General features: G+C 51.6%; 1 protein-coding gene and 1 pseudogene across 1 annotated transcript; both read left to right on the top strand.

Annotated features, from left to right (window-relative positions):
• The first annotated feature begins 9,001 nt into the window (after positions 1–9,001).
• LOC142558581 (synapsin-like) lies at positions 9,002–9,626 on the top strand (annotated as a pseudogene).
• Positions 9,345–23,461, top strand: LOC142557762 (synapsin-like). The gene is made up of 6 exons (XM_075669849.1): positions 9,345–9,461; positions 9,682–9,908; positions 10,111–10,359; positions 14,951–15,334; positions 15,786–15,988; positions 16,958–23,461. Exons 2-6 carry the CDS (start codon positions 9,882–9,884, stop codon positions 17,079–17,081), a joined length of 987 nt encoding a protein of 328 aa, XP_075525964.1. The 5' UTR covers positions 9,345–9,461; positions 9,682–9,881; the 3' UTR covers positions 17,082–23,461.
• The last annotated feature ends 2,097 nt before the right edge of the window (positions 23,462–25,558 follow it).

Genomic DNA, 25,558 nt, shown 5'->3' with positions numbered 1-25,558 from the left:
GCTCTCCTTTGAGTGTAACTTGTTTTTGTGGGCACAGGTTCGCCCAATAAAGACACTAGTTTCGCCATTCACCGTTTTGCTTTCTTCACCGTCACTACCACATGGCAAAATATATCTTTTATCTCTTATTGAGAAAAAAGATAGTGCAGAAACAATCGATGATGATTGTAAATTTAAGTGAATAGTCCAAATCAATAGACAAATGAGTGAGCAAGAGACAGAAAGAGCGAACGTTTTTCTTGCCCAATTTGACCACCAACCATCGAGCAGCCACGAAAATGGCCAAAAAAGCTAAGGAAAGCTATTTGCATTACACAGCACAATTTACCATAGGAAATACCTTACTCTAGATGTCTGACTCCCAGTAATTGCATAACAATCATGGCGGCCCTCCACACATTAGGACAATGTATTTTTTCAGGTAACATATGCCTGTATTATAGACCCTTTTCACAGCGATCCCCTGGGTGCCGCCATATCTGACCACGTGGTGATGCATCCATTACTTGTCTCAGCTGGCTCAGTGTTCACAATGGGTGTGCATGAAACCGGTGCGGCTCAGCAAACCTGTTTCAGCGTATATTGTAGACGGTGACTGGGTGGACGACACGAAGCTTTGGCCACAGCTGCAGAGGACGTGTAAACGCATTCGGAGCTTCTTACGCCTCGTCCAAACGGGGCAAGCAGCGTATACGGTGCTTATACAAGAAATGGGGCTAGAAATGTATTCTAAGCAGTCCGAACTTTGCGCTTGTGAATTAAATGAGGATCGGTGTGTTTTGCTGTTGGTTTTTTATTTGGCTAGCACTTTCAGGCAGCGGCTTTTCATGTTTCTGGCTCAGTAACATTCCTCGGCGCGGCCTTTATCTGTTTGTTTATTTTCTGCCTAATCTCTCGCAGGTGTGCTCAGCTGTGATAGATTTGTTCTTGCTGCATGCAAGGCTTAGAACGTAGATGTTCTGTACTATGTAATTGCTTGCTGCAAGGACGTATTATCGCTAGTCACCCGCTTACTCTGTGGACAATCACATTCAGCTCCGAACGTTCGTGTTTTGTAGGTGTAGTGGCCGTCACCCAGGCTTCGGCGCATTGATTAAATTGTGCGCCCATTCACTCATTCTTGATGCGTTTGCGATAGAGTGGGCGTAGGTTCACGTGTGAATTTGGGTGAATGTATGTAGATAATGCGCAAGAAACTTACCATACGTCAGGCAGCGGTGCTATTCCCTTTGGCACTCTGTAATGACTGGTATACTCACTCTTGTTGATGTTCTGGGTTTGAAGTTCTTTCTTTGGAGGTTAACAATACAACACTAGCGGATGTGTGAATTTTTTTTGTTGTCGAGAAAAGCAGTGCGTTGCAAAAGGCCACCAAAACAAGCAGTCTTTTGTGTATCAGCGGTCCGTGGATTTGGTCACACAGATTCATTTCATTCCTTAATAGACCAGTCACTATTTTTGCAGCTAACTACTGCACGTGCCTCACCTCTACCATTACAGATTTTGCAGCATGAATGGAACACAGTCCGCTAGCAGAAAAAAACATTAGATTCTGGGTTTTTACTTGCGAAAGCCACAATTTGGTTATGAGGCACACCGTAGTGAGGGACTCCGGATTAATTTTCACCTGGGGTTCTTTAACTTGCACCCAATGCATGGTACATGGCCATTTCTTTCATTTCAACCCTACCGAAAAGTCCGTTAGCGAACACCCAGTTACATTTCCGACAGCTGAATGCACAGTAGCAGGGCAGCAGCAGTAATGGTGTCGTATTCGTGTGCTTGTGCTGAGGCAGTGTGCAGCGCAGCGCCAAAAGCGCCGTCTCGTTCCTCTAGAGCAAGCTCCTCTGCGAAAAGGGCCTATATTATTGCAATGTAGCATTTACCAGTTTGTCAGCGCAATGAAGTTGTGATCTGCTTAGGACAACTCGTGGATTCGCCTAGACGTACCTTGTTTCTGCTGTTGCTTCGTTGAGGCATGCTGTAAATGCCAAAGCCACGGTATTCATCTGGGAGGCAGGGGCAGTCATAGGTGATCACTAGCTTTGAAGCTGGGTTCCAAGAACAAACCACAATTTTTACAATAGACGTCCAATAAAGTGCAATTCAATTCGTTGAATGGTCTGTTCCACTAGCTCATGATTTCTGCTTTGCACACACCTACAGACCTCCTCTGCAAAATCTGTGAAAAAGTATGCATATTATGTGAATACAGAGATGCTTGAGACAACTTATCACAGAAAATTTATTTTATATGAGAAGTTGCAGTAGCGTGTTTATGCCGACGTGTCAGAGAGAGAATAGAGTGTGCAACCTGTTTTCATGTAGATGAGTTATGTGTTTGCTCACGCCAATGAGGGACTTTCGTACGTGATCAAAAAATGCTTGTGAACTTTCAGGGAGATTTTTCTTTATTGCTTTTTGGTTGCAACATTGGTAGCAACCATTGGTTTTCAAATTGAACGCGAGAGAGAAGAAATGCATGTCACAGCTGCTACAGGCACCAGCACTTTCTTAAGAACATTTAAGGATAGAAGCACCAACACAGGTTTTTCGGCCACACAGCGGCGCTGCAGTCGAAGTCTCGTGGCGCGAGACCACCGCGGGAGCAGCGACGTCAATGGCACCGTGGCGCCCTCGTTGGCGGCCGGCGCGACGCGCCGGAGTCGAGGAGCAGACGGCGGCCCTTGAGGAGGTTGTGAGAAGCGTGCGGCGCAGTCTCGGTTTAAGCCTGCCGCCGGTGGGTCGTGCTTAGTCTCGTGGTGTTAGTTCACCTCCCGTCGCCCTAAGCGGTCCTCGCCGCAGGACGACGGCCACTCACCCGCAGCGCTAAAAGGTGAGATGACTCGACCGTGCACGCGCTCGGATGAAGAAACTGGTGCCGTTGGTTGTGTCCGTAAGTCGGGAAAAGCCCGGTGACACGGGAAGGGGGCCGGGCAGCCCGCGGCAGCCATCGATTGAGGAGGTTGCATAGGAGGAGGAGTCGCGCTGCGGCTATCGATTGGCCCGGCGGCCACGAGGTTTCCTCGAAGGGAGCGGCGCTGGCCGCCATACCCTGGCTGCAGAGTGTGAGCTGCTGGATCCGACAGCTGGGCGCAGCGAAGCACCCCTCGCGCGCGAGCTAATCTAGGGCTGGGCCGGAGACAAAGCCTAGCTCGCGCTGCGGTGCTCCCGTTGACCAAGGCCCATTCAATTCGTTCGTGTACGACTTCCGCAATGCTTCACCATCGGCGAGCACCGAGACATGGGTTATCATCTCCATCCAGCGGTGCTTTGAGCGAAAGAATGGGACCGGTAGAACCTAATGTATAAGGAAGCCTGCAACGAGTAGCAACCACAGTTGCGTCGTTTGTAAGGCTATAGGCAGTCCCCATGAATTATTTGCGGAATACGGCGACTGCAGCCCGAACGCTGATCACCGCGTACCCCGACAAAACTTGTTGAATTGGGAAACGTGATTAATAGTCCTTACGGCCGCTCGTGTCTTGTTCGCGCAGAGTGTCATCTTCTTTCAGGTGGGAGTAAAAGCTGACCCCATTTTGTTGCCAGAACTACGGAATACCGAAGGCTCAACATATTGCTCGCTCAGCATTTAACATGCCACGGTAACTCATCCCTTGCCCACCTGGGCGGGAAAGTTTGGAAGTGGAGGGGCACCAGCCGAGCACCCTGCGTCAAACTCTTCGACTGGCCCTTGGGGCAATGCCAAGGATTTTTTTTTTATTGTATTCTATAGTCGCAGTGGCTTATGAGTAATTGCAGTGTTCTCGATTTGGGGCCTTGCTTCACTATGGAGTCTGCGAACTTAGTACACTCGTAAAAAGAATTGCAAAGTATATGCGTTCGAAAAATACGGCTTGCTGATTAGATTCATGTAGCGCCGTAATTCAGGTCCCATGGCTTGTAACAAATATGCTCAAGGCGTTAATAAATAGCACCAACATATAATTAGCTCTAAGGAGGAGCGAAATACGAGGACAGGTGCTTGGTTTTGCTAATCCCTAAAAAATCCAACAACGAGAAGTGTCGGATGCTTGTCTGCCATTGTTGCTTCTATTTATTTATTTACACATTACTATAGAAAAACTGAGTTCGGCAAATCGACACCATCATGTACGAGGCGATACATATTAGTATCCGGGAGCTAGCGCGAATAATATGGCTATTCACGTGGATCTGTTTGCACGTCCAGGCCTATGCTAAGATGACGGTTGTGTTCAGATTTGTAAGCAAAAACGTGTCGTTGCGATGAAATCGCAATTGGGCTACGACCGTTTCGTTACAGACTTAATTTCGTTATACAGAATCTATTCGTATACATGCTTCCGAGCTCTATTCGACGAGTGTATATATATACGACTGATTCTTCGCGGCGTGTTAATCGCTTCGGTACACGCTCTTTCATTGTAACGAGGTTTTCCTGCGCACTGCAGAATGGCAGGATTGCGAAACGACGCGGTGTGGTGCCGCAGTGTGGGGCCATTAGCGCGCCTTGCGGTCGACCGATATCAACACTATTCGCGCCCAATGGGACGATATTTACTCCGTTGTTGTCCGGAAGAAGTAAATGGGTTTCTCTAATGCCCCCCCCCTCCCCTTTTTCTGCCTCTTTTCCTGCACTGCAAAGTGAGGCCTCGGCGACCGTGCTCCCCGCTGACCCGTTCGCCGCAGTGGGTCGGTCGTTGCCCTTGGCTCGATACTGCGCCCGCGGCGACGATAGCGCTGCCGTGCCGCTCTTATACGAGCTAGGAATAAAGAATGGGTGAACGTGACCACGCTTCGTCGGTTCCGAACTCGATAGTCTTTGTGCCCCATAAATGAGCTCAGCGGGAACTTAAAAAAAAAAATTTTTTTTTCGAGTAATAGTGCTGTAATTGACGGGTGCACGGGCTCGTGGTGAACTCCGCTAGCTGATGTGGAGCAGTTATTCTTTTCTTCGCCGGCAAGATCGTTTAGTCGACTACACATGTAATGTCTATGGTAGACCCGAATTGCATTTTCACTAACGCAGCGCCGCGTCAACGGAACACGACGATTGCGGGCTGCGTCATAGGCACTGGCCAACCAAACGTGCGTTTCCGACTGCAGAGTGGATAAAGGCGTCTCCAAGTGGACCAGAGAAACTCGCCGTTTATTCTTCATCGGCGCTGTGTACAGTCCTTGTTGAAAATACTCGGAACTACTTCGCGCTCAAACAAATCACAAAATTGGGTTGGACCGATGAATAACGCTTTCTGAGCTCTTCTACTGTTCAGCGTGTGTTCGCGGGTGGAGGAAGAGGTTATCACTGTGACACTGTCTCAATTTAGCGTTCGAACTCCGCAACTTTACCGACTGTTCTGGCGGTCATCGTTACGCAGATTTGAAAACCTTCACACTCATATATGCATTTTCTCCCTCCCCAGGCTGTAAACGAGTACGCAAGTTAGCGTCGCGCCATAGGTGAAGCACATGATATTCGTGTTCAAGATGTCGCCATACATGCGTCTTGGTTACAACGCTTGGGTCAGTGCATATGGCGGCTTGTACAATTAAGTTGATATAAATACCATAGCAACAAGTCTGCGTGTTTGTGTTTCCTTTTCTTGCGTCCTTGTCTTGCGCGCTACTCCCTTCCGTCGCTATACACGAAGTTCCAACTTCCCCGAGTTCCCCTCAGTTCAACGTCTGTGATACGTTCCCAGAAGTGGACTATGAAATTCGAAACCCACGTGACCCGTGCATCGACACTTCTTTTCTCCACGTTCCCTTCGATACGGCAAACCGGACTGGCAGTAAATCTGATTGTAGACGTGACATCGGAGAGACGTCAGAGGTGCGTTAATCGTGCTCGCTATAGCTCTCCCGAAACGGACGCGCATATACCAGACCTGAGGTCCGACCGTTCTCGCGCAAAGTGTTCAAGCTGGTCATTTCGATACATCCCTTGACCCGTTCACGGACTATTTGGGGACTGGTTTCTTTTTCTTCCATGTTCGAGGTGCACCTGTTTTAAGGCACAGTAGACAGAAACGTTAAGACGTTTTAGCAGTGGCGTAGCAACAGGGGGGGCCGGGGGGCCGTAGGCCCCGGGTGCAAGGGGCCAGGGGCGGGGGGGGGGGGAGTGTCATTAGGTCTGAAGACACCCCTTTTTCCGCCGGCTACACCCGGTGGGGGGGGGGGTGTGACAGAAGACCTATGGGCCCCGGGTGCCAGACGACCTAGCTACGCCACTGCGTTTTAGGTATCGCGCACTCATGAGTTAGAAGACGCAAACCGCCGAGCGTACAAAAGAACCCAGAATGTGAAAGAACGCAAGCAGGGTGTCTTTGGGTACGCAAAGATGCTTGTGTGTGCTACTTCTAAAACTCCCTATTGCAACCTGCAAAGTGCGCCTTCGCACAGTGCAGGAACTTCGGTGAGGTTCTGTGGTGAGAGGCCCCTTGAACCCACGTTGGACTCCCTCGAGTACCATCTTCTTTCGTAAAGAGAGAGGGAGAGAGTGTACGGTAAGCCAGCTAGACATTGGTGGGCTGCGCTTCTGGGATATAGCAGGCCCACTCGTGTATACGTTGTGGGCGAAAGCCATAGTGGACGGTATACCGAAAGACATCTTTAGCGCCGTCAGTTTGACGCACGATACAGCCCTTCGTGGCGTCGTGAATTTCGATAGCAGCTGATCGGGACTGCACGAACAGTTTCTTCATATATATGAGGTCTCCGTTCAATGCGAAAGTGAGAAGCGACTCAACCGAGGCAACCTTCGGGAACGTTCCCGATAAACGACGGTTCACTACCGCTTGAATTCGACAAATGCAGTTTTCACGAAACGTCGATGGTGAGATCAGAAAACAGAAGCGACTCAAACCCTATGGAATGTAACATCTTACAAGCAACATTTGAGGTGTTCGCTGAAAGTACAGTCTATCCCGCGCGAGTGAATATATATATATATATATATATATATATATATATATATATATATATATATATATATATATATATATATATATATATATATATTGTGGGAGTTCCTTCGGTATACTGGGGCGCAGTCGATGCTGTGCCTAAGGCTCCGGACTTGTTCGCCATTGCGAGGAAAACCCCTCCCAAATGCCTGCCCCTCGACCGCGCGCCGTTTTCCCCGGGCGCCGCGTCCGCGTCCCGCGACGTCATGCTACGCGGCCCTGCGATTGGGTCGTGGGGCGTGACGTAGGGAAGAAGCCCCGACTGGGGACGATCGCAGTGCGCGGGGGAGTCGGGCTGCGGTAGGGACGAGCGCCGGTCACGAGAGGCAAGCTGCAATCAGCATGGCGACGTTATTTGTTGCCTTTGGCACACGTTGACACCTTCTCTTATTTTGTTTCTTTTTTTTGGGGGGGGGGGAGGCTGTATACGTTCAAAAACTTTATTGCTAATAAAGGGAAACTCAGACATCCACCCGTTCGTAGCAATTGCTACAAATGAAACCCATACGGGTTCCTCGAAAGAAAAGCCTCGCAGTTGAAGAAAAATTCGTCCTGGTCCGGGACACGAACCAGGGACCACCGCCTTTCCGAGCCAGCCGCTCTACCATCTGAGCTAACCAGGCAGCTAGCAGATGACAGGGCGAAGTCGAATTTGTCAACAACTCGAAGCAAATTCCACTTCGCCTGCCATCTGCTAGTCGCCTGGTTAGCTCAGATGGTAGAGCGGCTGCCACGGAAAGGCGGTGGTGCCGCGTTCGAGTCCCGGACCAGGACGAATTTTTCTTCAACTGCGAGGCTTTTCTTTCGAGGAACCCGTATGGGATTCTTCTGTAGCAATTGCTACGAAGGGGTGGATGTCTGATTTTCCCTTTATTAATTACTTCTCTCCACCTTGCGGGTTTCCGTAGAACCATTGCGTCAAAAACTTCATTACTACTTTGATTTTAGGGCCGCTTGCCATGTTTGGGCATCGCAAACAGACAAGCGCCCCGCGTGGTTAGCGCGGTGGCAATCGTGCCAGTAAAGCATCAAGTGGCGCGAAAAGAGCTAAAATTTGAAACAGAACCCGGCGCGCCTTTCCTCTCGAAGGAGCCCTGCTTCCACGGTCAGAGTGAAGGTCACACGTGCAAACGTGACGCGGTCGATCTGCTGCTCCATCGGGGAACGCAGGGAAGAAAGGTCTGGAGGCACTATTCGAGGCTGAAGGAGACTGTCTACGTTGGCAGCGAATCTCATCTACTGGCAGCATGGTAATGAGACATTTCGACTTCGCCTACCTCCTCTAATAATGAACCAATCTCAAAAATTCTTGCTGTTAAGCATTTCCTAGACAGCGTCCTACCATTCCCAGTGTCTAACTCAAATTTGCAATGGAGCCTGGTGAGGGGACCTTCAATCCCAGCCAGGTTGCAGTAAAAGATAGCGTCTGAACAGACGAGGGTCCTCTCTGAGCCGTGACGCCACGCACACAAGGAACAAAGCGCCGGTCACACTTGGCCTGTCCCTCCTTCGTTATTCTTGGAATGCAATGTTTGCAACAGGAGCACCGGCGTGACCCACAGATGACGTCACAATCGGGGCGCGTAGGTCCCGTCTCCCTTGGCCATGTGCGAATGCGCCTTGTACTTATTACGCACATATTATTAGTGCACGTTGTTAGTATACCTCAATGTGTCACGTCAGTTTCCTTTTCATTAGTTATACTACTGAAGTTCTTGATAGCTCGTTCACCCTTTAGGCTGTCGTACGTATATCTTGCAAAAGAGTTCTCGTTGCAGTCTCAATTCGAGATTACCGCTTTTGTCTGTTTTATGGCGTAGTGTTCTTTCGTACTTCATCTGCCGCTGCCCCGACCGTCACCTTCCTCGTGTCCCATCTGTAGTGCCATTTCTTTCCCGTAGAAACCACTTGTTGTCCTCTTCCCTTTTCCCGCTCTCACGTCCGTCTTCTCACGCGCACGCGGTGTCGGTCCTTGGCTTCGGGACCCGCACATATTGCGCTGCAGCGCGCGTGCTCCACCGTGTTAACGAGACACCCCCCCCCCCCCCTTCCACATGCAGTCGGGGGAGGAGGAGGAGGAGCGGGCGGCGGCCTCGTCCGGCCAGCAGCCGAGCACCGCCACCACGGCGGCGCCAGCGGGCCAGTACCCGGCGACCAATCCGTTCTCGTCGCCGTCGGCCGCCGCAGCCAAGATTTCCTTCTCCAGCTTCAAGCAGGGCTTCACCAGCACCACAAACTACCTCCGGCGGCGCTTCTCGTCGGGCGACCTCTCCGGCGAGCTCGACGACCAGCCCGGGGCCGCCGGCGATGCGCCCGCCGCCGGAGCAGCGGGGGGCGCCTCCGCCACTGCGGCCGGCGCCGGGAATGCGGGCACCGCACAGCCCGGGGACACCGACCTCTCCCTCAACCTGCGCCCGAGCTCGGCCACGAGCGCGCCCAGCTCGCCGGCGCGCAGCGGGGTCAGCTCGTTGCTGTCGCGCGGCGCCTCGCTGACCGGCCGTGTGGTGGGCGGAGGTGCGTGTCCCGCGCGGGCAGTGCCCGCTGCATGCAGGCTAGCGAAAAAAACGATAAGTCGCGTGCACCCGGGCAGCCCCACTCGCGGGAAATGCTGCTTGTCCTTGCACTCAATTTTCGACATTTCTCGTAGATCTCCGACCAGGGATGCGTTTACTCTGGTAGCCGTGCCCGTGCAGAGTCTGGCAAAGGGAAGCAGTGGCTCTTTCTCGTCGTACAGGTGGATCGGGCGGAAGCACGGTCGTCGGACCCGGCAAGGAGCGGCAGCTCACGTTGCTCGTGGTGGACGACGCGCACACCGACTGGGCCAAGCACTTCCGCGGCCGCAAGGTGCACGGCGAGTGGGACGTGCGCGTCGAGCAAGCCGAATTCAAGGACCTCAGCATATGGGCCAGTTCAGAGGCGGGCGCCACCGTCAGCATGGCGGCCATGAGGCAGGGAACCAAGGTGAGCATCGTCGCGCCACCTCCTACGCATACACGCGCGAGAAGAACGTGCAGGCTAGGAGTGTGAGCAGGCTGACGCCTTTCTAAACTCTCGAAGGCGGAGGTAAATAAGAGACAAACGGCGAATCCTGCAGTAGAGTGGCCCGTCGTGTCCGTAAGCTGTCGCCGTCGTCCCCTTTCGAAACTAACGCGCGGCGGTGCAGGTGGTCCGCTCGTTCCGGCCGGACATGGTGCTGGTGCGGCAGCACGTGCGCGACGGCAGCCGCGACAACCGGCCCTTCCTGCTGGGCCTGCGGCTCGGGGGCGTGCCGGCGGTCAACTCGCTGCACAGCCTGTACAACTTCCAGGACAAGCCGTGGGTGTTCGCCCAGCTGCAGGGCGCCCAGCGGCGCCTGGGCCGCGAGCAGTTTCCCCTCGTGGAGCAGAGCTTCTTCCCCAACCACGCCGACATGGTGCGGCCTATTTCGCATGGCCGCGCCGTTGCAGCCTTGGCCGCGCTCGTCTACGAGGGTCAACGCGCGCGCGCGACCTCGACGGGAAGGGACGCTTTAATGGGAATAAGTGGAGACAGTTCTCCCTTACTGGACTCCCTTTTGAATGTCCCCGTACTCCCCGATAGAGTTCGTTCACCGTAATTGATGTGAATGCGTTCTATTATGGAGTAAGAAAACACTTTCAAATGGAGTTAAGCATATGAGACAAGCAGATCGCGCAAAAGGAGACACCAGCACACTCTGTCCTTATAAGAGTGCACTCCTGGTGCGCTTTTGATGTCCCAAAAGTTATAGGAACAGTTATAGTCGCATCGTCTAGAAGGGATCTTCCGGCTACTTTAAACTTTGAAAGAGCCACTGTAAATTAAAGGTATACATAAACTTAGAATGGTTAAAAAATGGAGCTGAAGGTGCTTTTTAATGCACGCACTCTGTAGGAGTTTCACGTTTCATTAACTACACGCGTGAAATCCTATCGCAGTTGACAGTGTTGTTCTGTCGAGCTCTTCGTGCCACCCGCAGCGAAGGTTCATACAGCGATCACGATGTTAAATAATTTTGTCGGATTCCAGCCATAACAGTCCCGTAAAATAAGATGTCTGCTGTTTAATTACACCGCTTGGTGCGTGACTGAGAAAGCATAGTACGGGTGGCGCATCGTTCTACATTTCTTTCTGAAGTATACATATATACTATACGTATAGGTAGTGTATAGTTTATCACCATAATCAACGCCACCTTGCGCCTGTCGTCGCCATCTAACACCTTTTCAGTGCAGTGTTCTCGTGAGGCTTGTAGCGCGTTAAAAAGACAAGGACGAAAGTGAGACGTGACACACACAAGCGCCTGTGTGTGTCACGTCTCACTTTCGTCCTTTACAAGCCTCACGATGTCTTACCGACAAGCCCAAATCACTGCGTTACAGCAGTGTTCTCGATGCGATAACGAGAGCTTTCGCGCAGCGTAGACGTATGTCGGGACGCAGGACGGACCGCTCGCACTGGTGGTCGGCGGCGCCATCTCGCGACGTTCAGCCAAAGCGCGGAAGGTTGCAGCGACGACAGCCTGTTCCCTTAGACGTTGCAGTAGAGGTACGGGAATATTCATCGCAAATGTAGTTTTCGTTTTCCTTCAAGAAACAGGTATGTGTCATGCAATTGAGAACGCTTGGAGCGCATTACACTTGATGGCATTATTGCAACACGTTGCAATGAGCGCATATTGTTGTCAGATACGTCTTCCGGCATTGTTTATATACTACTGCTGTAGAGGGTGATCATTTTTAAGTTTTACAGAATTTTTAGAAATCGCCTGTGGCAGATAGCACAATTCTTGTTCTTGATATGGATAATTCAAAGAGGCGGACATTACGAGCACGAGAAATCAAAGCACATATTCAAATAATTAACAAAATTCAATACTTAACTTCTTAGTTAATTACGGCACATATTCGAATGTACGAATTGTAGCTCGTGAGTTTGCGAGACGCATCCACTTGAAGTGAATCTCGAGGATGACACCAGTTTCGAGATATTATTTCTCAGAGTGTGGGACGAAATACATTGGCTTTCCAGTTACTATTGTGCTTCAATGCATAAAAGAACGTTTTGTTAAAGAAAGTGGAACAACAGTGCATACTAACGACGCCGCTTGATGGCATATATTACCAAACTGGTGTCATTCCGGAAATTCATTCAACGAGGATACGTCTCGCAAACTAACCGGCTACAATTCGTAAATTGCAATATGTGCCGTAAATTAATTAGGAATTTCATTAGTGAATTCTTGTTAATTTCTTAAATATGCCTTTTGGTTTCTCGTGCAAGTGGTGTCCGCTTCTCTGAATAATAAAATTCAAGGACTAGAATTATGTGATCTGCAGCAGACGATTTCTAAAAATAAAATCATAAAATTTAATTATGTCCACTCCGTACACGAAATGCGCCATACATCTTTCAAAAATCCGAGTATACCTAAGCACTTATAAGTTGTGAACGCGAAATCATTAATGTCCAATTGAACCCCGCTGAGCGGTCCTTCGAGTTATGAGCTCCTCGCGGGCAAGCGAGCGCGTTGTGATGCTTGGCGCGTTTTGATTCGGCCTCACCGAGGCGCAGTTAGAACTCGGGCGAGAGCTTGCGCGGACAAGGAACGCGCGGATAACGCAGACTTCCGAGAACGACGGTGACGTGGCGTCGCGGCGATGCCCTCTCCCCTCACGCGACAGAAAGCATACCCTTTCGCACGTCCTGCTCCGTCGAAGCCCGAGCCAGCAAGCGCGAGCCAGCGTCGCAGCCAACGAGAAGTTTCGCTGCTACAGACGCCGCGACGCCGGCTTTTTCGCTCAATGGGCCATTTGACGCTATCACATTAAAAGAGAGAGAGAGAGAGAGCAATAAGAAAGAACAAACGACAGTGCATGAAGAGGACACTGTTCCGTCCTGCCATGGCACCGTCGTTTACAAAAACCGCGAATATCGAATCAAATGGCCTGAATAGACGCCGAACACTCCCTGTGCGGTTCCCTTTCAAGCTACGCCGCATCGCTGTGTGTACCGGTAAAACCTATTCACGCGCAGTTGCGTACGCGCTTTTCTTCTGTTTAACGTAGCCTAAACGCGAGAGCATGCATCGTCGCCTTCGATCGTGTGTTGTGGCGTTTGAAAACCACGCGTCGCGCACACGCTGCCTCGCAAGCCGCAGGCCCGCCATGGCGTCGAGCGCGAGTATGACACGCGGGCGCTGCTCTTATGAGCAAAGAAAACGACAGACGCACTCACACACCAGACATTTCTCGCGCACAAAATGACAACTATACTTAAAGATCAAGTTTACGTTCACTCGTTGAAACGATGCCCAAGAATCGGAGGCAGACGTTCGATTCGCCACAGGGCTCAACGAGCGAAATAAGGTTCGTCCACATGTGCAAGGATGCACCGCGTGTGCTTTCCCGCTTCAACGAACACGTGCCTCTCGCTCTTTGTTGATTCGCGGGTTCCACTTTAAACCAGAGTCATCTTCAAATCGATTCCGACGGCACCTCGCGGTGATCCAAAACACACGTTCGTAAAAGCCCTGTAATGCCGCGGTCGACTAACGACGGCATCCAACAACTTTCCAGCAGACCCTGACAGGTTTCAATAAAGGTTTCCCCATGCGGCATATTTCGCGAAGACGTGTAAAAGAGGTACGCATTTACCCGTTATCCACCGTATACAGAGCTCTATCTTTCGAGAGATCGAGTTAACGTCAAATCGGACAGTTCCGTTCAGTTTGGTCGCGAACGCGATGACGTTTATTTCGTTCTACGCGCCTAGAAATACGAGCGGGTGCCGGCGAGCATCGCGGGGCGCAACAAATCTGACTGCACACAAGTTTCCACTTACCGCAGCCAATGAGGGTGCGGTGGCCGGGCGGAGAAGGTTCTTTGTTTGCTCTTCTATACCGTCACAGTGAACTGGTAATCAAGCGTGCGCGCACACCCGTTCGAGCACTGCGGTCGAGAAATCGATCAGATCACTGGAGCAAGTTTGGTGCCTGCTTTTACTACGACATATAGTATAAGCGGTCTTTTTCAATGCCTTCTTCTCCTAGCGGTCAGTGAACTGTGTTTGGCAGAGGCCTTCCACGGTAGCGCTTAATAGCACCCGGGGTTCGGCGCACAGCGAGCAAAGCTACGCGTCCGGACAGAACATCCAGTCAGATGTCTGTGCACAACGCTGGCTTAAACGCAGCTGTAGCAGTACGCCGTTATGATAAAGCGCGATGCCGGCCGTGGAGCACTCGTTCGAATTGCGCGCCACATTCAGCGTGACTGCTGCGGATACTATATATATAGACGCGCATTCGGTAATCAACGCCCTTTAGCGCGATGTCACACTGCCTCCCACTGTACCTATACGAATTCATTCGTCTGCGTGCAAATGTATGTTCAGCTTAGCGGAGACTCACTAGTGCGGACACACACCTGAATATATGCGAAAGTGCGAGCGTAATTGCTGCAGGTAGCGGCGCCTTGTGCCCCGTGCGGTTAACCCATGGCTTGACCCGCTTGAACAGACACGGCGGACCTGGTTAGGCGCACGCGCGTGCGTGCTCCAGTTCGACCGTGCGCCAAGTGTGCTAACTGTTTCGCCGACAGTCGTTCGGTGGCGCGTATGTGTCGACGCCGGCACAATGGTCGCTGTAGTTTTCTTTGCGTATTTTATTTTTCAAAAAGTGAATCGCGCGAAACCAGGTAGTTACTATAGTGGCTGGTCACGGCGTCAGCAGGTGTCATCTTCGTACGCGGTGCCTGGTACTATATGGTGCCGACGGTATACCATCAGGGTGCGAGAACACGTCTTCTTAGGAGTGGGTATACACAAAGCGCACATGCTGCCGCTATTCGTGGGTCTCCTGAGCAGGTGTTCGCGTGAGCTCGCAGCAACCCAGAGAGCATTGTTGCGACGCCCGAATAGCTCTGATTCATACGCCATTGCGATCCATGTTGTTAAGACCCTCTCACGATCGATGGCCACACTTGCCGCGTCCCTCCCCCCCGCTGCAGCTGGCGGCGTCCAAGTTCCCCTGCGTGGTGAAGGTGGGCCACGCGCACGGCGGACTGGGCAAGGTGCGCGTCCAGAACCAGCAGGAGCTGCAGGACGTGGCCGGCCTGGTGGCGCTCGCGGGCGACTACTGCGTCGTCGAACCGTTCGTCGAGGCCAAGTGCGACCTGCACATCCAGAAGATCGGCTCCGCCTACAAGTGCTTTGTGCGCAAGAGCATCAGCGGACACTGGAAGGCCAACGTGGGATCGGCCATGCTCGAGCAGGTTCCCCTCGCCGACCGGCACCGGCTGTGGGTGGACACGGTGTCCGAGCTGTTCGGCGGCCTCGACATCTGCGCCGTCGAGGCCATACAGGCCAAGGACGGCAGGGAGTTCATCACCGAGGCGCGTACTTTCTCTCGTGACCTCTGTAGCTGAGCGCGAACGCCTTTGTTGTGCGATCGTAAACGTGCATGTATATTACGTTCCAAAGGCAGGATCAGTCTATTGTGAGAGACGTCACTGCGGGGTACCGCAGTGGACCACCTGGGATTCTGTAACGCGCACCCGAAGCTCGGTACACGAGTTTTGGGTGTACGTTGGGGAACCGCAGGCGGTCAGAATTATGTCGGAGCCCTCAACCGCTCCGTCTGTCGCAGAGCCCACGTTGCTTCGAGGCATCAACATTTGTCAATTATGGGGCCTTGTCATACTTGGTAGGAGCAAACATAAGTCCACTCATCGAAACGAATTCTACAGCCTTGCCCGAGTCGCGTCAGCCGTGTTCGTCACCTTTTGTCCAGTGACGTCATGGTAGTCCAATTGGTTCGTGCTTAAGGGACTCGCGCGTCTGCAGGCCAACGACTCGGCCATGCAGCTACTGGGCGAGAGCCAGGAGGAAGACCGGCGCTTCATCGCTGACTTGGTGCTCCAGCGGATGCAGCAGTACTGCCGGCCGCCGCCCCAGCAGATGGGCGGTGGTGCTGCGCCCGTACCCGTACCCGCCGCAGCAGTACCCGCCGCGGTGCCCCCTGCAGCAGCAGCAGCCGCCGCCACACAGTGAGTACATACATATAGCTCCTGGTCCGAGTCTCAGTATACCATGCGCGACGACAGTGCCGGTTCTTTCTGGTTCTGTACAGTACCGCATTAGCTACGATTATATGCTGGTCCCCACACGTGGAGAGATAAGTGTACTCACTGACAGCGCACTTATTCTACGTCGCTTTATTGTGCATTCTGTTCTATTGTTTTGTTCTAGTTTATTCATAAGTTATAGTGCTGTGTCACACTACGGTGACAGGAACTCCACATGCAGTCCCGGGCTCTCTTCCTGAATTGAACTCTTTGCAACGCGCACGTGTGCGTGTCATTAATTTCGGTGCTGCAGAAGATGGGTCGAGGTCAAACTACGACAAGAAGTGTAAGCACACTGATAGCGCATTTCTTGCCGTACTCATCGTCGCCACCTCTTTCTTTTGCATGCTTAAAGTTGAGTATCAGAGGATATCTTGCAACGGTACATGTCACGCTTCATAACCGAGAAAAGGTCTGATTAGGATGAGTTTCGTCAAACGCGGTTGTTACAAGGAAGCAAAACGGCCCTAGAATATTTCTTGCTGACTTATATCCTGCGCAACTGCGGTAAGTTCACCTTCCAAGAAATTTACATTTATAGCGGCGTTCGAGATCGCAGTCAGTTCATAAAGGTCCCGGAGGTCACAGAACGCATCGCTGATTCGCTACACCGTAAACAGCCAGCGCATAGGCGCCTCTCGACACAATTGAAACGACTTATTATCTTTTGATCTTCCATCCAATCGGTCCGCGCTCCTCAAGGAATTGTCTCTGCAGGTATGATATTCAGAACACGGTCCTAGGACCCCCAACCTCAGATCAGCTTCTATAGTCTGTACAATGCGGGCGTTGCGGTAATAATAATAATAATAATAATAATAATAATAATAATAATAATAATAATAATAATAATAATAATAATAATAATATGGAAAATGCCCTCACTCGCAGGGAACCGCGGGCCGCCAACACGCGGCCACGGCGGGAGAGCCAGACGAGCGAGAAGGGCGAGGACCCGGACGACACCATGAGGAACCTGCGCAAGACCTTCGCCGGTGTTTTCGGAGACATGTAGGCGGATACAGACGACACAACGCGTCCCCCTCGCCGCCGCCGCAGCAGCAGCAGACGGCGCACATCTCCAGCAAGCAAGCAGGCACAGGGGGCGCAACCCGCTTAGCCGTAGCTCATCGTGTACTAGAAAATGCTGCAGGGCAACCTCGATGATGACGCCGAGTCCCCACGGGGCGACGGCGAGCAAAAAGAGACGCGCTAGCCCGTCACGCACCGAGGTCCTCCCGAGAGCCCAGACTCGCCTCACTGTCGTGGGAAACATCGCACTTTGGCCGGGGCAAAAAGCATTCCCTCGCCGTTGAGCCTAGTGGGGAAAATCACGAACCGACGATACCTATTGTGTCTTACGAGAGCCTTTCTTCAACACCGCCTTCCGATTTTTTTTTTTAAAAAGAAAAGAATGAATAAGCTATCGTACGTAACGTGCCACAGATTGCACACCTACCGAATGCGACAGAACACGAGCAGACATAATAAGAGAAGGCGGGCGCATGCCGCGGAAACCTTGGTTACCTTAGGTTTCGCACACCGCGAGGGTGAAAGTGACAGTGGCGCCGCCAGAAATTTTTCCCGGGGGGAGGCACCAATATCACATGGGACGGAGAGGGTAAGGCAAAATAAGGGACGTGGGGTGTGTCCGGTGTGACACTGCCTGGCTCCACTACTGGAAAGTGGCAGTGCTATTGTCAGAAGATTCGTGCGAGCGCTATGTCAGCGTCAAGACACAAAGTCTATAGTTGCGTTTAACCAACGGATCCGTCCTCCATTCGGCAAGCCTTCGTTTTACTGATGTGTGGTGCTTTCTTCTGCGGCCTTACGTTAGCCGCCGTAACGCGAATGATGAACCCAGCAAGCCCAAACAGTAGCACTATCTTAATTTGTTTCCGACAATCAGCTACAGGCATGCCTAGAAGGCCTTGAAAGAGCACATCCGGTCAGAAGGCCCTTAGAAACTGCGCAACTTAACCACGTATGTTTGGTTACGTTGGTTGAGCGAATGAACACTTGTATTTTAGGAAGATGATGTTACACTGGAAGGTCAGGCCATGGAAACGCACGAGCAATCTGATTTACACAGTCGACTCCCGTTAATTAAACCTTTGTGGGACCGCAAGGGTCGGTCGAATTAACAAACGGCGGCAAAATGAACTAATTTAATTTTTTTTATACGAAATCGTCAAGTGACTCACTGAGTGAAAAAGCCAACGCCTGTCATCTGCAGCAGTGAAACGGCAAATAGATTTCTATTGGCTGCGACGCCACGACACGAGCGCGCCTCGATAGAGCAGAGCGGGCGAAACGGCATACGTGCTGCAGCCGTAGCGCGCCAGGTGTTGCGTGGTGGGAGAGAGCATCACCGCGACGGCACGTCGCCCTCGCTCTCGCAGGCCTGCGTTATCCGCGCGTTTCTTTTCCGCGCAAGCTCTCGCCCGAGTTCTAACTGCGCCTCGGTGAGGCCCAATGAAAACGCGCCAAGCGTCTCAACGCGTCGCTTGGCCGCGGGGAGTCCATAACTCGAAGGACCGCTCGAGGGCGTTCAATTGGACATTAATGCTTTCGTGTTCACAACTCCTAAGGAGTGCGTAGGTGTCCTCAAATTTCATTTTTCTTTCTTTCTTCTTCCTTTTGTAGCCCTTCGTTGTCGGTAAGTGGTCCGCATTACTCAACGCAGCCGTCGGAGCTGACAAAGACCGCAAAAAGAGATATCGCCCAGGGCGCAGCGCAAGTCATCACTGCAGGACAGGTTACTGCCGTCACCTAGGGAAGCAGTAATGTCGTCTGCAGAATTTCTTGTTTTCCAGCTTTTAGTGAACGCGGCACGCATGAGAGGGCGCCGGTGGCGGTTTGTTGGCTCGAATTCGCCGAAGCGGCATCCTTTCGCGTTCGAACTAAACGTTTCCTTCCGTAGCAGTGTATGGCTTCCCGCCGGGACCTCCCAGTGCGTTCGAATCGAGCGAAAATACGAATTTGCCAAGGTCGAATTAACGGAAGTCGACTGTACAAGGACTGATGGGTTTAGGCCTATGGCCGGATACACTGCATCTTCTTTGACGTCGTGAGGAGTGCTCTTACATTTTACGTGACGTAACCGCCCAGTGCAGCTGTTGTTCATAAGATAGCCGCCAGATATGCTCTTTCATGCAAACGGCTTTACGTAGGTGCCCTCGCGTGTTTGAATCATATCTGATGTGAACGGCTTCTTCGCGCTTAGGAGCCCCTGTAGCTTTCTACACAGACCCTTCACAGGAAGCTCAAGGCTTATCAGGGGGAAAGCGTGGAGAGCTATAGTGATGCATGTCTGCCTTAGTTGGCAACTGAGGGATAATGGACACTGTCGATCACTGACGACGCCGATTAAGCGTCCGGGACGCACAAACCTTAGAACAGTTGCGGTGTATAGTTACAAAGCATGCGTCCTTCAGAGTCGGGAAGGCAATCCGTCTCTCCGTGTCCGGGGAGCATCACAGACGCGCTATGGGAAGCACGAAATCAGAGTTGACAACGAGCGCGATAACACAGTCACCCAGCGGCGCGACACAGGTGTACGCTTGAGTCTATGCACGAAATATTCAGAACGTTTTTCGCTGTTTCGAGAAGAACGACACCCATAAATGTTCAAACTCTGGGAGAAGTGTCGTAGACAGAATTTTTTGAGGCGGGAGGGGGGGGGGAGGAGGGTTACGCCGCATGAGTCGGTGAGCACTCATAAACGTAAAGATAGGCGACCAGTTTCGGAAAGCGACATTTCTTAGTTCCGTCAAGATGCGCGACAGCACAAATACAAGCAGACTGTCGAAGTGATGAAGGCAGAAAATTTCATTCTTGTGTCAAGGTGCGAGCTGGAGCACGCTAATATCAGTCCATAGCAGTCTCGCATGGCCATAGCAGTCTCGCATGGCCATAGCAGTCTCGCATGGCCTTGATGCCTTGATCAGAAAAAGAACTTCCTGCTGCCCAAGTTGACGTACATTTAAAGAAATAATAGCGTGTTCTGAAACAGCCGCACAGAAAAGAACTACGCAGTAAGCGCCACCTTCAGTGTGGTTACGTTTCGGCCATTGAACAATGCTTTTGGTTTGATAAGGTGGCCCCTTTTAGTCGTACCAGCAACAGGCTTCGGAAGACGTTCACAGATATGCAACTTTGGCCTCGCTTTCCGATTCATTACGATATTAAAGGGACACTAAAGTGAAAAATGATTTCTTCTCCATCAGTAAATTACATTTCTACAACATCAAAAACAGCACTCTTACAACGATAAGACGTTTGGTCAGCCAGAAAAAGCGCAAGAACGAAATACGGGTGGCGACGTCTACTTAAGTTCCCGCACCTGGTGGCTGTGACGTCATGGATTTTTATGGCATCTTCTAGAGCCTACTCATTAAATATAGCGGTACAGATTGACTACATTGTGTTCTAGAGGAACCAAATATTAAACATGGCAAGTTTCGGGAACCTTTACTCAGCCAACGCGGCCCAAATGCGAAAACATACTTTGGAATCCCTGACGTCACGCTGGCGTACCGGCGCTGGGGTTTCGGCACTAAATTCAATACTGATACTTGGACCTTCATTTTCTCATCTAATAATCAATATATTTTTTTAAAATGACTGCCAGCAGGGTTCTGAAACAATGCTTCGTTAGACTAAACTGATTTATTGTTTCGCTTTAGTGTCTCTTTAAAGAGCGCGAGAAAAAAAAAGATGAATAGGTGCACATTATGTGGCGAAGATTCCGCACATGTTCTGTAACGGCGAGTCGAGAGCTCTGCTGGCGCTTGGCGTCCTCATACGAGCTCTACCGCGAAAATCCCGAACCCACACCGACAACGTCACGCGTGGTTCTCGTGGGGGGCTCGCGCATATCACCGAGGTTCCCCTGCATTGCCCTCCTGTGGCGAGAAAAACGTGATGGTGATGCAGTTCTTTGTTAACGTCGTTGTTATTAAAGGACGCGGCTGACCGACAATATACAGGCGCATCGTGGCCAACGGCGGAGTCGCATAGGCGGTCGCTCTCTTCGTCCGTGAAGAACGGCGCGCACGGAACACGCCAGCTAAAGAGGAGACATCGAGATAGGGCGCCTTTTCGTTCGTCTGTTCCACTCGTGCTATTCCTACTAGCTCGCATCATCTTGGTGATAGCCATGTTCGCGGTGCATTCAAGCTGTACCTGCTCCAGCTCTGTTAGGCCCGATTACTTGCGACGCTTTTACTTTCTGTTACGTACGGTCATCGTTGCGCCTGTTCAGTTTAGACCTCATAAGAAACACTGGGCGCGAGCAGCTGATTTTGTGGGAGTTAATGGACCGCCTCGGTGTTTTCGAAAGTGCACACACTGCCCGATGAAATGCATTCACCATACTTCAGCGCAGAGTTATGGTACTACACGTTGAAATCCACTTCACTGAAGTAGAGGGGATCTCTCGAGTAAGAAATGGGAGAGTCTCCAGCACTACTCTTAGTGTAGGACTAGCATTCGTTCCGTCATTCGTTGGCAAGCGAGTGAAGCGGTCCACCGAAATGAGGAGAATTTTGTGTGAAATTGCATTTCTGCAAGACTGAAGACAACACTTACTTGGCGCACACAGCTGCACGTTACACTCAACACAGGGGCGGAAGGCGTAGCTCTGACACGGTTAGCTGCCAACAGCATGAGCTGTAGAACGAGAGCCGTATAAAAGCATCTCTCATTAACTAGTGGCACCTCCCTATATACAGAGATCTGTAATTAGGGAGGTGCCATTTTCATCGTTGTTATTGCTTGCGAACACGAAAGGGATGACGTAGAGCATATATGAATCGGAGGAGACAAATGACAGGCAAGCGGAGCCATGCATGAGGGACACAACGCCCGCCCGCCTTTGAGGGTTGAAGGAAGGGAAGACATAATCCCCGTTATTCTTGGGAGCATCAACTCTCGGGCGCTGTCGTAGGGATGCTTGATCTGCCCAATCGGGAGTTTACTCGATTAAACGCAGTTGCCTTGCTAACGCCTTTGTTTCGTTATTTTTCATTTTCTTTGACGTTTGCCCCCATCCTTCCGTTAATTTCAACATCACCGCACCTTATATTACATTTTGAAATAATGTCTAACTCTTAGCTAGGCCTATCACATTTTCCGCCATTGTGCAGAAAGGAATGAAATCAACAAAGATACGAAAAATAATAAACGTGTGATAGGGGCACACTGCACACAACACGCAACGAGAACTACATGCAAAAAGAAGGAAAAAAGAAAACCCCAAGGGAAATTACGAAACATGGTATGCCGGTAAAACACTCGTCGAGCGAGGTTCTCGGGTGAGTTCACTTGCGCAAACGCCCTCGGCAGGTATGCCTATAGACAAGGCCAGACGTCTACGCCACAGTGCCTCGGCCACGGTGCGCCTTCTGTCAGGGCACAGAGACGCGCGCGCCTCGACGCAGGCAGCGGTGCTTGCAGTTCGGACAGCTCCGAGTCCTGCCCACGGGTGCTGTCTGCGAAGCCGCGCGAGAGAAAGGATGGCCACAGCACGCTGACCAGACGGCGGGGAACCGCGCCTGCACTACGCTCAGTATTTCCAAGCGACATCGAGCACATCAGTCTCTCTCGAATCGCGAATATGCCAAAAGATGCGGCCCACAGTCAACATTCCGACAGGTAGCCTCGAGCCCTTTGCGCTTTGTCTTCGATGAAGACGACTCGTGGAATTACTGGCTGTGGCACCGTTGTCGTTCTTCCAGCATAAGTTCCATCTACCCGCTTTTTATTTTTTTGTGTCCAGAAGAATGAGCACATTGCGGCAAGTGTTCGAGATTGGTTGCCCAAAGGATGCACATCCTTAAGAGGGACCCTGTGTAGTTGACGGTGATTAGCTTCGACATTGAGTGGTTCATTAACGCGCTTTGTTGCGTCGGTACGCAGGAACGTTTCCGCGTTCTGTCCTTGCTGCAACACAGACGGCGGGAGTCGAGCCCGAGACCTCGTGTTCGGCTGCAAGGGTGGCTTAGCAGCCACTCGGCTATCGCGGCGGTCCACGCGTAGTTTCACCGAAATTTGCCGTTCACATTGCGCATCCCTCATAATGCGCGGACCGGTACAGACAGAGATATGCCGCGAGCGAACTTCCAGACGGCGCCTCGATGCGGGCGCGTGCCCTGTGGCCATCCCCCTCGTTGCGTGCTGAGCACTAAGCTCAGGCTGAATGTTCTCTGCGTCAGTGTGTGGAGTCCAGGGCTCCGTTCTCAATGGGTGTGATACGTGAGTGCTAATAAATGGTGGACGGTCGTCGCACACGCGTGTGGGTGTACCGCCGCGTCCCGGTGACCCCGCGTCCCTGTGGGCGACAAGCAGGTTCTTCAGATGTTTACCTGTAGAAATAAATGTGCCATACCCGCTCGCTTACCCTCCTCCCTGTGAAGCCCTTCGCCACTGATGCCGCCATAGAGCTTCGCGCAAACTTGCTAGAGGGAAGCGTGACGCTGCAGCTTTTCAACCACCGTGTGTGTAGCAATGCTGGGTATCGGTTGGCTCGCGCTGTGCTACGGGTGCCAGTCCTAGTTTCCTTTCACTTCACTTATCCGGGTTCTTTTTATAGTCTGAAGGAATCAAGCCGCTGTCATAAAAATTATATTGTGCACCCGTTGACGCAACACTGTCACAGAGTTGTGAAATCACGGTACCGACTATTACTGTCCGAGGAGATTTTACAAGAAATAAACGTAAGCACAGATACTTCGCGGCGCTTCACAGCACGCATGCATGCTTTTAGTGAATAATATTTTTGTTGGAAAAGTACAGCGCAGAGCAATTTTTAGCGACGTGCTGCTGCGGCTTCATTGCCAGAAGGCGGCACCTACGCCGTCGAAGTCTCGTCGCGCGCCAATCCATCGGCCGAACCGCACTCCCCATCTTATCCGCACTGAGCGAATCTCTACCCACATAGAAGCTATAGCGCCACATTTCCCTCTAGGTCAAGCTTTAAAAATCTCTATGGCCGCTTTCCTTCGAAACAACGACGGTCGTCTCGATGACCCACTGCCAGGCTTGCCAGCCCAAGAGTCACTCGAGCCGGTTGTGTTGCTGTACTGGCTTTTGCAAATCCAAAAAGAACCAGCACCCTGCAAAACTGTGTGCGTTGACGAATGATGGAGTAAAACAAAGAAGGCAATAAAGAATGTGGGCACCCAGACTGCGTCTTTATGCGCCCTGGCGAAAGCCCTCCTGGAGTGTAAGGCGATAAGGTGGCCATGCTCGTGGCGTTTTATTTCTCTTTAGATTAATTCCACGCGCATTCGGGGACGTCAGCACGGTTTCGAAATATGTCCGCGCAGATGTAACCCCAAAATGAGGTCCTACAGAAAGTGAATTTCTGCCGCGCTCCTGCTTGCACGCAAAAATCAGTCCGAGTGACCTTCTTCATTATGGGCTTTATATACAGGCCGCCAAGCAGCCAGGGGCCGTATTCTGTAACGGTTCGCGTTGGAACCGGTTCGCTTTCACGAACGCCATTGGCCGGCGCTTCGTTGTCGTCATCCCCGAGGAGCGTTGCTACAAATTTTGTTGTCGCCACACAGGTTGTGAATAATCTGGAAAGCGAACTCGTCGTCTGCTACGAGCGGAACCGCGGAAACGTGGCTCGCTAGATGCTCGCGAGTGCAATCTAGAGGGCTGCTAAGGCAACCGCGGCCGTTGGCTAGTCTCGCGCTGGCTGGCGCGACGAGAGAGAAGCACCAATGGCCGCGCATTCGCTTTGTGGCTGGCCTAGAGGAAAGGAAAAAGTTGGAAGGGTGCATCGCGCAATGCATTTGAAGCCAAACCTGTCGGCTCAACACGCGATCGCATGTCAAAGTGCGCGGTTGATTTCAGTGTTCCCGCTCTGCTGGCAGAGCCACAACAGGGCAGCCGAACAAGCGCGCACGGAATTAAAACTACTGGCATACCTATCTTAACGAAAAAGTGCGCGACTTTTTCGTTAAGATGGAACAACACCAACTCGCCCAGCTCTCAGTTTTGATGGCACAGCTACTAGGAACCAAACGTCTCAGCAAATCTCGATTCTTGCTCCATGATCTCAATGCGAGGTCACGTGTCGGGCCACCACTTAGCAAAGGAATGTCTTCACGAAGCGTTCGCTCGCCAAGGCGGGCTGAATGACGTAATGCTCACTGCTAACTTTTTCCTTTTTCCTCACTGCTAACAACGACGTGACGAGAGGCATCGGTGCGACGCGTTCGGCAGGAGCGAAGGAGAGTTCCGAAAATAGTTCAGGCTCTCGGAGGACACAGTGCGATCTCGGGCCACAAACTTTAGTGACGCTGACATTGCGACGAAAGTGCTGTGTCCGTTGCGTTCTTTTTTTTGCCCCGGGTTGTTTTCAGCAGTGCGCTTGGAATGAAGCGATTGCGTTATCGCAACCGTCAGTCAGTCGCGTCATTACCGCCGTCGCCAGGGCCAATACGGTTGAGGGAAAATAAAAAGTGGGGGGGAAATTTC

Source organism: Dermacentor variabilis, chromosome 9, assembly GCF_050947875.1.
Source record: "Dermacentor variabilis isolate Ectoservices chromosome 9, ASM5094787v1, whole genome shotgun sequence".
NCBI classification, from domain to species: Eukaryota; Metazoa; Arthropoda; class Arachnida; order Ixodida; family Ixodidae; genus Dermacentor; species Dermacentor variabilis.
The sequence above is the reverse complement of the archived record's forward strand: the minus strand, read 5'-3'. Positions and strand labels throughout refer to the sequence as shown.

Coding starts and splice junctions, on each gene's coding strand:
- LOC142557762 (XM_075669849.1), top strand. CDS start 9,882: ATGGCGGCCATGAGGCAGGGAACCAAG. Junction 15,335..15,785: donor GCAGGGAGTTCATCACCGAG/GCGCGTACTTTC, acceptor GCGCGTCTGCAG/GCCAACGACTCGGCCATGCA. Junction 15,989..16,957: donor GCAGCAGCCGCCGCCACACA/GTGAGTACATAC, acceptor CCTCACTCGCAG/GGAACCGCGGGCCGCCAACA.